Source organism: Emydura macquarii, unplaced genomic scaffold, assembly GCF_026122565.2.
Source record: "Emydura macquarii macquarii isolate MOO-44397 ecotype Brisbane River unplaced genomic scaffold, CSIRO-AGI_Emac_v2 contig_2846, whole genome shotgun sequence".
Classification (NCBI taxonomy): domain Eukaryota; kingdom Metazoa; phylum Chordata; order Testudines; family Chelidae; genus Emydura; species Emydura macquarii.
In genome coordinates, this window is record NW_027132983.1 from 5,335,822 (window position 1) to 5,349,767 (window position 13,946).

General features: G+C 39.8%; 1 protein-coding gene across 2 annotated transcripts in view; it reads left to right on the plus strand.

Moving 5' to 3' along the window:
• The window catches only part of SLC6A1 (solute carrier family 6 member 1), a 104,096-nt gene that overhangs the window by 86,411 nt on the left and 3,739 nt on the right, over positions 1-13,946 (plus strand). For both annotated transcript variants that reach the window (XM_067568046.1, XM_067568047.1), the window contains exons 10-14: positions 198-310; positions 2,742-2,873; positions 3,485-3,587; positions 5,016-5,116; positions 10,336-10,503. In XM_067568046.1, the coding sequence (XP_067424147.1) occupies positions 198-310; positions 2,742-2,873; positions 3,485-3,587; positions 5,016-5,116; positions 10,336-10,503 (617 nt within the window). The remainder of the gene's footprint in view (positions 1-197; positions 311-2,741; positions 2,874-3,484; positions 3,588-5,015; positions 5,117-10,335; positions 10,504-13,946) is intronic.

Genomic DNA, 13,946 nt, shown 5'->3' on the forward strand with positions numbered 1-13,946 from the left:
AGTCTATTTTCTCCCTGTTATTTCTCTGATATAGCTATCTCACCCCAACTTACACCCCATTAGTCTTCAGACTGGCAAACAGACCTAAAACAGAAGTACCACTGAGTGCAAATGCCCTTAACATCTCGTTGCATTGTTTCAAAGCTAAAATAAAGACATAAAAGTAGCAATCCATCTCTTTTTTTTTTTGTTACCAGGTCCTGGACTGGCATTTTTAGCTTATCCAGAAGCCGTGACACAGTTACCTATCTCTCCATTGTGGGCAATACTGTTTTTCTCCATGCTGCTTATGCTTGGAATTGACAGCCAGGTAATATTGCTTACTGTAGATTCTTTTAAAAATACTTATTAAAGAAGGCCAATTATTTTCTGTAGTATATATGACATGACACAGTATGCATTGTTGTTGTAGCTATGTCGGTGCCAGGATATTAGAGAGACAAGGTGGGTGAGGTAAAAATCTTTTATTGGTGATCCACCTTGGCTCTCTAATGACAGTATCTCTTTCTATGCATTTCACACTGTAAGCTATCACTGAGTATAGGACCACTTCTAGTACAATGGGGTAGATAGCTGGGGGAGGGGACCTAAGGGTTTGGGATATTCTGAAGGCCAGCAACTGGTACTGAGCCACTTTCCTTTCCACAGGAACTGCTAGTTCCAAACCTCTGAGTCAACGGCTGCAGCAAAAGTAGGTACAGTATGCAGGATGTGTACTCTGCAAAAAGAAGGGCCTCTCCCTTAATTATTAACAATTTTATATTGTTGATTACAAACATTTCTGAGGTGTCCGTCACTGTGGCAATATTTGGACACTGCTTACAGGTTTAGATGTTACAAACATTTCCTGATAAAGGAATCATATACTCTATGACTCCCTGCAGCAACTGACTTCACAGCTAAACTGATAGCTGGAAGAGTCTAGCTAGTAGGCCATGTGGAAGGAGACTCCAGAACCTACAACTAGCAGAAGGTGTGGCCCACAAAGCATCCTGCATTTCATTCTAAATATAGCAAATTGCGGAATTGGAAGTATAACCCAGGGGTGCAAATTCAAGAGGCAAATGGCCATTAAGAGAAACCTTGTCTCTGGCACCCACAATCTTCACTTGAGGGACAAACAGAAGAGAAACAGCCTAGCACAGTTGTCATGGTAGTGTGTGGAAAGGAAGCAGGTCTCAGAGATACTGGGGCCTAACCCAGGAAGGACTTTATACACGTTAACCTTGCTCTTGAATTTCACCTGGGAATGAATAATTAGTCAGTACAGAGCTTGGAGGTTCTGCCATTCTGCCCTACTGAAAAATAAGATGCAAAATAATCACACTTTGTCTGGAAAAATCTTTTTCTGGACTTAAAGTGCTTAAAAAAACTGGAAAGCTTCATATGCCTGCAGGAACATATTTACACCACAGAAAGGGACTTAGGTGGCTTATATTTTAATTGCCAAAGAGTGATAATATTTTCATTTCCCCTCAATTCCATTAATTTACAAAATACCTTTGTAGGCCATGATCCTGCCACTGGCCACGAGGGGAAAGATCGCTGCACAGCACAATTCCAAAGTTCATCAGAGATGCAGGGATCCATAGACAAAGTAGCAGTGTTAGGGGCCTTAACAAATAACAATCCTACATTTGATTACTACATCAAACAGCATTGACAGCACATATGCGAACCTGCAGGACTGCGTACATATGACTAGTACTGCAATAGTCTTTAATTAATTAGAACAAAACCCTGCATTCTTCTGATAGCTAAACTGACTGATTGCAGTCCTTGCCAATAAGTGTGTTTTGGGTTTTTTTTAAAAAAGGAAAGAAAAGAAAAGCAAGGCATTTTGCCAAGAGATAATAAGAAATCAAAGATTCTTATTTTTGCTATTTCCTTCGTAAAGCCTGAAGTTCATTGAAAAACAATAAACCACAGCATTCACTCTGGGGAACTACTGTGAAATTAATTGGGTCAAAAATATTCTTGAAAGAACTTGTCTCTAGGCCACTGTAACAGCTGAGGAAGGTAGTCTAATATTATTACAAACAAGATATGTCTACAGGCTGTCAGGCTTTCCTTTTTTTGTGTCTAACTACTCCATCAGTTATAGTACATGAAATGTTTCATTAATAAAAAAAACTGCAAATATTGGCTAAGTCATGATTTCACTTCTAAAAATGAATGTAATTTCACATACAGCAGGCTTGCATGATTTCAGGCATCATGGAAATAACTTTCTATTGGCAATGTTTCTAAAGTTTCCACCTGGAGGTCCAGCTCCTCAGCTGGTGCAGATTGGCATCATTCCATATGCCAAATGAGGAGCCAACCCTGAGTTTTTCACCTTCCAAATGAGGTGCCTCATCTGGCAAGCTTTTATGCAGATATTTAACATTCTGCATGTACGAAATCCCACTCAAACATATGCATAATTATTTGCAGGATTTGGAGCGTAGGCTGTATACACCTCTTCTTTTATCACAAAAGAAACAACATGTAATTGTAATGAAGTATATGTTAATTTGTAAGAGCTGTGCCAGAAGGGTAATTTTTTGCATAGATCTTAATAACCAGTAATGGGGATTTTCAGAAGTGTTCAGCATTGGCCTACAGTTGCACCTATTGAATTTTCCATTGACTTCAGTGGGAGCAGCTGTAAGCCCATGCTGAATGCTTTTGAAAATGTTGCTCAAAATCTAATACCGCAGTTTTACTGTATTGTGTATAACATGTAACTCTACTTGCAGTTCTGTACTGTGGAAGGATTCATAACAGCTTTGGTGGATGAATTTCCAAAGTTATTACGCAATCGAAGAGAAATCTTCATTGCTATTGTGTGCGTTGTTTCCTATCTGATAGGACTGTCCAATATTACTCAGGTAAGTTATATAAAGGGATTTTTATTTTGCAAGCTTACCTACAATGTTTGTTTTTCAATCAAGTTCATTAAGAATCTGAAGAATGGAAACACCTCTCCACTGTGGATATAAGGCTAATATATTTATAAAGAAATATACTAAAGAGAGGACAAAAACTATAATTACCCTCTAAAAATTTGCTCAAGAAGCAAAGATTGGCTTATTAAAGTCAATAGAGCTTTGCTGACTTACAGCACTGGGGAATCTCATCCAAGGTTCACAGAGGCTCTTTGAAATCCTTAAATGACAACACTATGAAATGAAAAAGTATTATTATTATTTGACTGCTTGGGAATTACTTCAGGAAAATTACTGAATGCAGAGCCAATCAGGAGTCAGTAATTTACATAAACAATTTAATTGATTAACATTATTCCAGTTCTTGGTAACTTAAGAGGCAAGCGATTCAATCTTAAGTATTATATAACTTTTCTGTGAATTACTATATAAGCTACAATGTTTAAATAATAATAAATAAGTACAAAAATATTGAGAAATGTTAACCTGTCTTCAAAACAACTACCAGGTAGAATGTGCTAACTTCAGTCATTTTTTTTTGTTGTGTTTTGTAGGGTGGAATTTATGTGTTCAAGCTTTTTGACTACTACTCTGCAAGTGGAATGAGCCTGTTGTTTCTTGTATTCTTTGAGTGCATCTCTATATCCTGGTGCTATGGTATGTGATATGTTGTTTTCTTTATTCTGCATAGGGTAGTGAGATTAGAAATCTTGTTAAAAAGATTAGCCAATTTCATTTATTAAGACCCATTTTGTTCAATATTCTGTTTATCTAAATATGGGGCCACATTTTGCTTTCACTTACATGAGTACCACTTCATTAAGGTTATGCACATCTTAGCATAGAGTTGGTCTATGGTGTTTGCCTCTCAAAAAACCCAAGAACATAATACCAGCAGTTGTGCGAAGGAAGGTGTTACATGTGTGTCTTAATATTTATTTGTAATCCTGCTTTAGCGTTTGGAAATTTTCTTCCAATCCTGATCCAGGTATTTCATGGCTGCAGGGGTGGTACATAGGAATGCAGAACAGATTGAGCCAAATTTTTCTCTGTTAAAGATTAAAAGCCTTGCTGAAAGAAGTTGCTGCCTTTGCATGAGCAAGGCAGTAAAATGTATACGATATTCTGCCCTGGCTTTTTGCAAGTTTGGTATTGGTTTGGGATCCCAGTTCCACACTTACGCCAAACTTGGTCATGTCCATATATGAATCTTTACTTAATGGCTTTGCTGACTACCATATGCCTCATTATGCCTGTCCAATCCAGAAGAGTAACCCCATCATGATTTTTGTGTCAGATAGAAACATTTTAGCAACTTCGATTTGCATTGTGGGCCTGATCAAAAGCCCACTGAAATCAGTGGGAGTCTTTCAACTACCTGTAATGGGCTATGGATGAGGTCTTTAATGAGGAAGTAACCATGTTTGGATGGAAAGGGATAATACACCATATGAATCCAACATAGAAATAAGAAAGAAATGCAATAGTAGCTATCCCAGATGAGGACAATATGCAGATCTGCAGGTTTGCACTTTTTGGAGGATGACAGAATAGTGATAGATCATACACATTAACAGAAGCTGCAGTTTGCAATCAATGCATTTATATAAGGCATTGAAGAACACTCTAGTTCCCTGCACTACTGGTTGATGCTGGGATTCTGAAGGTTTCTTTAGAAATCCCACACTAAGTCTCTTATTCAAACAAAGCATGAGGAGTTTTTGCTAACCTGAGTGATAACGTTGTCATTGTAGTCTAATGATGCTAGGGACTTCTCAACCTACTCATGGAACTAAATTGACTGCTGGCAGCAATGGATATAATGTCACTGATTTGACCCATAGCCTTCTTTTTCAGTGTGGTGCAATGAGAATTATGTATAAAAGTCCTGTTGTTCATGGTATTTTCATGCATTTTTTCTTCTGTTCAGTTAACTGCAAAGTTCTGCCAGTCTTTAGACTTTGAGAGAAATGCTCCTCGACCACATAAATTCATGTGCATTAAAGGGGTCTTTATTATTTCAGGCCAGTTATGCTTTCATCACCTGGCAGACATACATTTCTCTTCTTTTTATTTTTGTTCCAGGTGTTAATAGATTTTATGACAATATCCAAGAGATGGTGGGATACAGACCCTGCATCTGGTGGAAACTTTGCTGGTCTTTCTTTACTCCTATCGTTGTGGCAGTAAGGAACAAAAATAATATTTATACTGTGATATAAATGACCTCAGTGTGCTAGAATGTAGTCATGCTATCTTAGCACATTCATGCAAATCCTGACTTTTAAGACCAGTTTAAGAGAGAGGAGACTCAGGCCCCTAGACTGCCAGTCTTTTGGAATTGGTATAAGAAATTAATGACTTGCAGAATTCTAGGGTTTACACGAGTCTTTCAGAAATGGTGACTAGATTGTTGGTGGAGATGGCAAATTGTGTATGATGTATCCGATACAGTTAAACATAATACAGCAGTCCCATTCTAAGGTCTAGATTGCCCCAAAAGTGCCAACTTCCTGTAAGCTATGTTCCTTCACAGGAGTTGCAAGTATAGACAATACAATGTGTAAGTGCTGCAAATAGGAGTCACTTCTTTCATGGGACTCTGTTGGCTGTGCCACCAGATTGTCATCAGCTGCTGGTATCCACTTTGCTGACAAAGCCGGATGAGTTTCTGTGCATTTGTGACCATATAGCTTATATTTCATGAACCATATTTATTTCTCTCAGGATTAATAAGAAGAGAGATGCCTGGTCTAGAGAACCCATTTGAATCTGGTGGATTCAAAAACTTGACACATACTTTAATGTTATTGTAATCCTGTTATATTTAGGGAGAAACTGAGCAGAGAGGAAATGTCCACTAAAAGCATTGAGTGAAAATATGCAGCATGTGGATGAATGGAGAAATTGGGGGGAAAAAATGAGAAAGGAAAAATTCTAATGGAATATAATATGTAAGTACACTGGGCCAGGTTCTCTGCTGGTTCAGTGTATCTTAACGTCATTGAAATGACATAGATCAGAGGCAGTGAGGATCAAGCCCATAGTATAAAACATATTATTGAGGGCATCTGGTTGTGATGGCCTAGATTCTAGATGTTTTATTATCTAAAGTACAGGTTTTCCTTTAACTACAAAGTGTTTCAGTTAACCAAATTGGAAGAAATAGAGGACTAAATTTAGGAGAAAATACTTAATGAACATTGCTTTGTCTCCTTACATCAGAAGGGTCTTAGCCCTCCATTTTTCTGTTCCTCTTTGTACCTTTCCAGCTTCAAGCTCATTGTCTCTGTGGCACTCAACACAAAGACAGTATTGATGCAGTGTTAAATTTGAGATTTAAACTCACAGAAATAAGTCAGAAAAGCATTGAAACATAGCCCACTTATGTGTGTATGAGTTATGAATTTCACCTTTCCTGGCAAAATCAGTAGTTGGTCAATGGAAAATTGGGTTTTTGACTATGTGAAAATTTCCACAGAAATGTCCACTTTCCTAGGAATTTTTCATTAGAAACCCAAAACGTTAAAATACAAATGCTTTCAGCATTTGAGATTTTGGTGTTTGTTTTTTTTTAATGAAAAGTCTTAAATTTCTGCTGACAGTTTTGACTTACGTGATTTTGTTTCTATCAATGCTTCCCATAGGTGAGGGAAGGAAACCCTTTCAGTTCAGCTCTAATAACTCCATAGGCCCCATTTCAGCAAGATGTGGAAGAAAGCATGTATCTGACATTAAGCTTGTGATTTTGTTGAAACTACTCCTGTGCTTAAAATCAGGCACATGTTTATGTACCTTACTGAACATTTAATAATTTTAGTTGAATGTGTGGAGATGCAAAAATAGTTAATCAAATGCCACATCACATGAATCATGCAGAAAGTCCCATTTGAAGTTAATGAGCCAAATTCTGCTAGATGTTATACTGAAGTGAATCTGGAATAACTCCATTGAAGCCACTGATAAAAACAGACTGGATGGAACATTTTGATCCAGTTCAGCAAATCCTTTCTATTGGTCAAATAGATAATTTTGGTAACATTTGCCATAATCATAAACAAAATTAATTTAATACTTCATTAATAAAAGCTAAAAATGTAAATGTATTGCATCATATATTATACTTAGTAGGGAGAAACACTAAACTAATTTAAATATATTTACATTTAATTTCAGTTATAAAAATTACAATTAATTTGAAAGTTTTAGAAGTTACAATAAGGTCTTTTCATTAGCTGACATTTATCTAACCTTGCTCATAAGAAGCCACTCTATTCATGACCAAAACACATACTTAGGACTGCTAAGCACTTAGCTCACATTGGTCAATGTTATGTAACGGAAAACTGCATAATGAATAAATACAAAAGGTGGAGTTAAGTTACTTTTCAAAGAAAGGGATTTCCTGACTGCTCAGGGGTTTAAGCTTCAACATAGCATCACCTTTAGTGTCATTCTTGCATATAAAGTGTATGGCTATATGTGCATAGAAGCTGGACCAAAGCCCTAGATGGAGAAATATCTCTCCAAATTGGGAGGCTAACAGATCGCTACTGGAGTCCTTGCCTGTTTTGCAAATGTGTTGCTATCTGGTTTTCCTGTATAAATTAGAGGTTATGGGATGCAACCTATTCAGAAAGAAAATCATTCTTACATATGTCGAGGTGGATTCTGCTATCCTTAGACTGGCAGGGGGAGCCTTACTTCACCAATTATCCCATTTGAAACCAGAGGGATAACTTAGAATAAGATACCTTCACTTGCTGTGAGTAGTATCAGAAGCAGGCTCTTGGATGTGTGCAAGACACAACACACCTACAGATGAATGCATTCAGATTCTGGAATCATATATAAGGAATGTGTATAGTTAAAGTATGTGCCTTATTCATTAAATGAGTAATGGGCAGTCATTTGTAATAGCTGCATGCTCCTTGCACTCACCCGTTCCCCAAATGCAGCAACCCACCTCTCAAGTCTCGGAAAATAATGATTAAAGAAACAGTGTCTTGAAAACTGCATCAACTGCAATGGAAAATAGAAGGAGTGAGCAGAGCATAATTGCCTTTGATTGTAAAATCTTTATTTCTGGGCATTCGTTGTTCACTTTGAGTTCACAGGTGATGATAATCTGATCTAAAAACTGCCATCTTACATTTACCTCTTTGGCAAAATTTTCTACATGTGGCCTATGCAAATAAAGGTTGAACTTGTGAGCAGAGAGAGCTTTGCTTTCTTTGTAGATTCAGTTAACAAGTTTGCCCCTGAGGTATGCTGTGCTAGCCATTTGCAGCAGTCTAGGAAAGAAAGGACTTTGTGTTCGGTGAATTTACAGAAAAATGACTAAATATTCAGAGGTAATAGTTTCAGTGAGTTGAATGGGTGATTAGATGCGCATCACTTGTTAGTGCAAGTGCAAGATGGCATCAGGGTGGTACAAAGAAAATGGTATTCCAAACAGTGTATTAAAAATTTATCTCAGGCTTACCAAAAAAAGCCAGTCCTTTTGTACCTGGTGATTGGAGGTGTTGATCTTCCATTCCATTGGCCACATTCTGTTCTGTTATGTGGACATAAACCTGCAGCAGCTCCACGTTAGCCTCAAGTTTCAGTAGATTGCACTCCCACTAGGGACAGAAAACTGTTTTCCCATCCTGTGAGAAGCTGAAATTTCAAAAATTCTCTCATCCTAATCAGGATGAAGAGTCAAAATCTGAAACATTTTTGTGAACCATTCAACCAGAAAAGACTCCAGTTCAGCTCAATTTAAATGTTTTGCTTTGATTTTGACCTGTTTCCTTCTGTTTGTTTAAAGTTAGTCTAAGTTATTCCAACTCAAAAAACCAAAACTTTCTATTGCAAATATGTTGAAATGGTACCTTTCAAAACGTTTCCAAAAAATGTTTGAGGTGGGAAATTCATCCAAACTGGCACGCACACACTCATGATCTCTTCTCCCTGAACTCTGTTCCCTCAGTTCTTATAACTGAAAAGAAGTAAGAACTTGACAAGATGCCCACCCAATATTTCTATTATTTCTACCACCTAAATCCAATGCATACAATAGACAGCAACTGAAATGGGAAAGAGTTAGGAACAAATTTTCAAAAGAGGGAGTTTGAGCAGTTCTGTGCAGTCACGAACATCAAAATTTGGGCATGCTTTTGAAAAGCTGACCTGTTTTCTTTGTATGTACAACTCCATCTCGAATGAAGGGCCAATCCTCAGCCAGTATAACTCAGTGTGACTCTAGCAACCTAAATGGAGCGATGAAATTTTATACTAACAGAGGATCTGATCCAAAGCTATGGTTCTTTTTCAGCTAGTTTTTGTCAGCATCGTATACTTTCATTTTGAGGCTAAGATACTACATGCCACACATTAGCTCTGAGTGAATAGTTAGGCTGACAGCTATAATGTGTACCAAAACTGTTTCATTTTAGGATGCTCTGTCCTTTTAAGAAGTGTGATTAATTAAAAAACTATAGGCCAAATTCTGGCAAGTGCTTTGAAAGAGGCCTAAATCTCTACTCCTTTCTCTCAATATATCATATATACAGCAAAAGCATTATGAATGTGTAGCTGGCTACGTGCCACCCATGCATACCTTCCAGGCGCTAGTCCGAAGTGTAGGAATAATTTGCGTAAGGAATATGCATTGAGGCTGCTGCAAGGTCAGGGAGTTTACGCACAGAAACATGCAGACCACAGCCCAATTCCTAGGCCCATAACACCCGGCTCTGGTCCTGGAGCATCTTTAGAGCCTGCCTGGGGTGTTTTTGAAAGGACTCAAGCAATGACAGGAATGTATGCATCAACCTCTGCAGGGGACTGTTGGGTTTCTGGCATGAGCTAGTCATCACCACACCTCAAATTTTGGTCCAGTGCAGCTAGTCTGCACATCACAGATTCACATCTCCTTTAGTAATTGTTATACCTTTTAGCATTTACAGCACATTGAAGTAAAAAGCCTAAAGCAGTTAAACTCCTCCCATTTGGAAACTAATGCTTCTAGGGATCTCACGCGGTGGACCGGAGAGCAGGGCCAAAACTGGGACTGAGCGTTCAGTTCTTACTTCCCGCTGGCTCTGTTGGGGAGATGAGCCATGCCAGCTGTGTCCCTGCTTCAGCTACTTCCCCTTCTGCAGTGGCACAGCTGCGCTGGCTGGCTGGCAGTGTGGGGTGGGGAGGGCCAAGCCAAGGTTATTCTGCCTTGCAGCAGTGGCTGCTACTCCCATCCCCAGATAGGGGTCGGTGAGGTAGTAAGGGGACACGTTTTGCTCACCTTCCTCTCCTCTCTATTGCGGGAGGGGGAGGAGGCAGGCTCAGGCATAAGGCCAACGGCATGATTTGGAAAGCACAGAGAACAATGTAAGTCACATCTAAGTCTCACTATTTTTTTTTCCAGGGAGTGTTTATCTTCAGCGCTGTGCAAATGACTCCTCTCACTATGGGCAGTTATGTTTTCCCAAAATGGGGTCAAGGGGTTGGCTGGTTCATGGCGCTCTCCTCTATGGTGCTGATTCCAGGCTATATGGCATATATGTTCCTTACTTTAAAAGGCTCATTAAAACAGGTAAGGTGTGTGTGTGTGTTTTTTTTAATGTATATCTGATTCTACTTGGTAAGATATACAGGCAGTGCCAACTGATATTAGACTGGTAACAGCAGTTGCCTTGGCATCAATTGATTTAGCTCAGTCATTTTGCAGCAAACAGAGGAATGTGGAAATCAACATTACTCTTCCTCTCCTCAATTTAGCATATCATCTTTCTGAAGACTTCAGGTATTAACTCAGCTTGCTCCCATATCAATGGCAGTTCTAAAAGCCTGCCCACTACAAAGGCTGGCAAACAAAATGGCTGCCCACCAAGTACAAGTTACCTCAAACACTGGTGGCAGCTGATGGAGTACACGCACTAGATCAATGCCAAGGCTGATGTAGTTATAGGGATCTGGGACCTAGATCTTCAGCAGCAAGTCAGTAAAGCTCCCTTGCCCCAAGTGGGACTAGACAAATTGACACCATCTGAGGTTCTAGTTGTGATGTTACTGAAGACGTGGGCCCCAATTTTCCTTTGTGTCCAAACTGCTCTGGATTTCAGGGTGATGGTTGTGGCTGCCTGGCCTCGGCACAACTTAGAGCTGTAGGGAAGGAGCTTTCTCTAACTCATGTTGCTGGCATAAAGTCCTTTACAGCAGTGGAGCTGAGCTTCACACAACCTTCCCCAACCCACCACCTCCTCCCCTCGGCTGCCCGCCCCCCACTGGGGTGACAGCACAAAGTGGCCTTATCATGCAGTTCTTCCTCAGGCAAAATTCCCAATGAGGTTGAATAAGAATTCTCCATGGGTCCGTACTAAAGAACATAAAACCTCAGGAAGGCTATACAGCTGACAATTCCCAAAAGGAATTAAAAGTTGGTCACTCACTCCCTGCCTACATCCCTGCTCTTGATGAGATGGGAAATCCAGCATATTGTAACTGGCATTCACAAGCTGTAGCCCTTACTCATGAGAGGAGTCCTATTGGTTTTATGGTGACTACTTTCCTGAGCAAATGCTGCAGGATTAGGCCAGTGCACTCTGCACAGGACCCCTTGCCAGGAGCTCTGGGCTCTATCCTGGCTTGCCACAAACTTCCTGACTGTCTTGTAGCAAGTCACTGAAAGGCAATATGTGAAACCAACACACAGTGTTCAGTTTTGCCCTTCCTGACTCCTTTATTGTCCATAGAGCTTTCAGCATAAATGTGTATTTAGAAAGGCCCAGATCCTCAAAGATACTTGGGCTCCTAACGTCCTTAGGATAGTGATGCCATATGAGGTCATGACCTTAGTGACAGCGCTGCCTCCCTATGTTGGCCCCTCACTAGGGGAAGGAGAGCAGCTTTGGGCAATATCATTATTTGCATCCTGAAAGATATTGCCACAGGCCTCCAGAAATGAGGCCCTAGGGAGGTGGTGAATTCTCTCTCTCTCGAACTCAAGATGGGAGATCTTGCTAAATGATAAGCCGTAACTCAATCACAAGCAATGGGCAAAAATCGCAGGATACAGTTCCATGGTTGTGCTATGCAGGAAGTCAGACTCAATCATTATGGTCCCTTTTTGCCTTAATGTGTGAATCTGAGAGTGCAAAAATCTGTCTTGAGACCACCCAAAAGAATCCTCGTACATACTGTCCTAGGTCCAGTCGTGTGGTTACACTGTGGTGTAGGAAGGGGGAGAGGGAAGGCATCAAAAGAAATCTTAGCCCACGTTTGGGTTCTCCCAATCTTGAAGCTGGTCAGGCCTCTGCCACAGTTAAAGCAACCTGGAGGCTGCTTTAATTTATGCCTGGCTTTCCAGTGCCCCACATTCCTATTCTGTCAGCTGGGAAATTGTCCCAAAACTCAGGTCCATTGAATACAATTATGGTTTACCATTGTTCAGTCTTTCAATTAAACAACTGTTTAGATCAGTCCCTTGAATAAAGGCTTTTTTTCATTCTGCAAGTTTACTCTTATAAAATGGGACTGACAAGCCTGTTAAACTGGAAGTGTTAATCCATTAATATTTCTAAAGCTGTTTGCTATTGAATGGCAAAATGGCATATATTTGAATGTTTACAACTAGCTATCATCATCACAAAATAGATTTTATCTGAGCACATACTTCACATCTTCCTGTTCTGAAATACAGCAAAATTGCAGGGATTTATATTTCCTCCCTTCACGACTGTAGGAGCCAGAGCTTGTCAAAGTCAGTCGGCTTTTCTAGAATATTCCTTAAATTAGTTTAGACACAGCAGTCCTTGCAAGAAGACAGCTGACTCTAAGTACAGTCGACTAGTAATGTCTCACGAATTGCTCAGATCTGCTGCCAAACACTTGTCTTCACTCAGCCTTAAAGCCTCATTGATGCTTCATGAAAGACTGAAAAACTGTCTGTAGTTTGAGACACTGATGCTGGTGTCTCATATTTTCAGAATCTCTCTTCCATGCTGTTTTCACTAATTATTATTACTACTAGGGCATTTACATGGAAATAGAACCTTGGTTGCATAGGGGCACATCTGCTTTTTGGTTGTGCTATTCGATAACATGATAGAAGTTCATCAGCGTAGTTACATTTTATGTTCAGAATCCATGTAGAAAGGGTTGATGAATGCTTACTTGATGATATAGACGTGAGTAACATTATAGAAGTTTCAAAGCCCAGCAGTAGACGTTAGTGTGTGAGTTATCAGTTGAACTGAAACAACCTATAACATTTGATTAGCCATTTTTAACACCTCATTTATCAACACTTTATAAACTATAAAGCACTAACTAAGTATAATGCGAGACTGCTAAGTAGATAGGCAAAGCACTCAGATAAATTTACAACCATGTGAACCTTTACCCCAAACTCTAAGTGAACATCTGCAGAGCATCAACATTTTCTCGTTAAGATAATGTTTCATTTTGTATATGTTGCACCATTCTTGGGCTTATGCCAGGGCAAGAACCGGAAGCACCAAAGTATTATTGCGTTAGATTCCACTCCGTAAGTTGGTGCATGGAGCAGCTCCTGCTACTCCACACTGCCACATGGAAGGGAAGCTCAGCAACAGCATTTCTTAACTCATAGAGGTCTCTCTGCTCTGCGAGGAGAGAGGTGCACGTTGCCCCTTCGGGCACTGTGATAACACAGTTTTTAAATCTAGGTCTGTATTAACTCTTCTTCTGTCTTAGCTGGATAGGAGGTAGTGGTAGGAAAGGCCCTGGCAAAATGACAATAGTGGAGATGCAGGGGGGAGTTGTGCTACCAAGTCCCAAAGCTAGTGTGGGGAAATGCCAGGCAGCAGAGCACTAGGAGCCCAGCTGTTAGAGCAGTCACCTGGAGCTGCCCTATTCTTGGGGGGAATTTTCAAGTCCATCCATCATTAAGTGAAACAGGAAAAAGTACAACATTTAAGAAAGCAAAATCTACCCTTACTGTAAGTTGGGTTTGGCTCAGAATGTAGCTCAAAGTTTAGGGAGGAGCAGCTGGATACC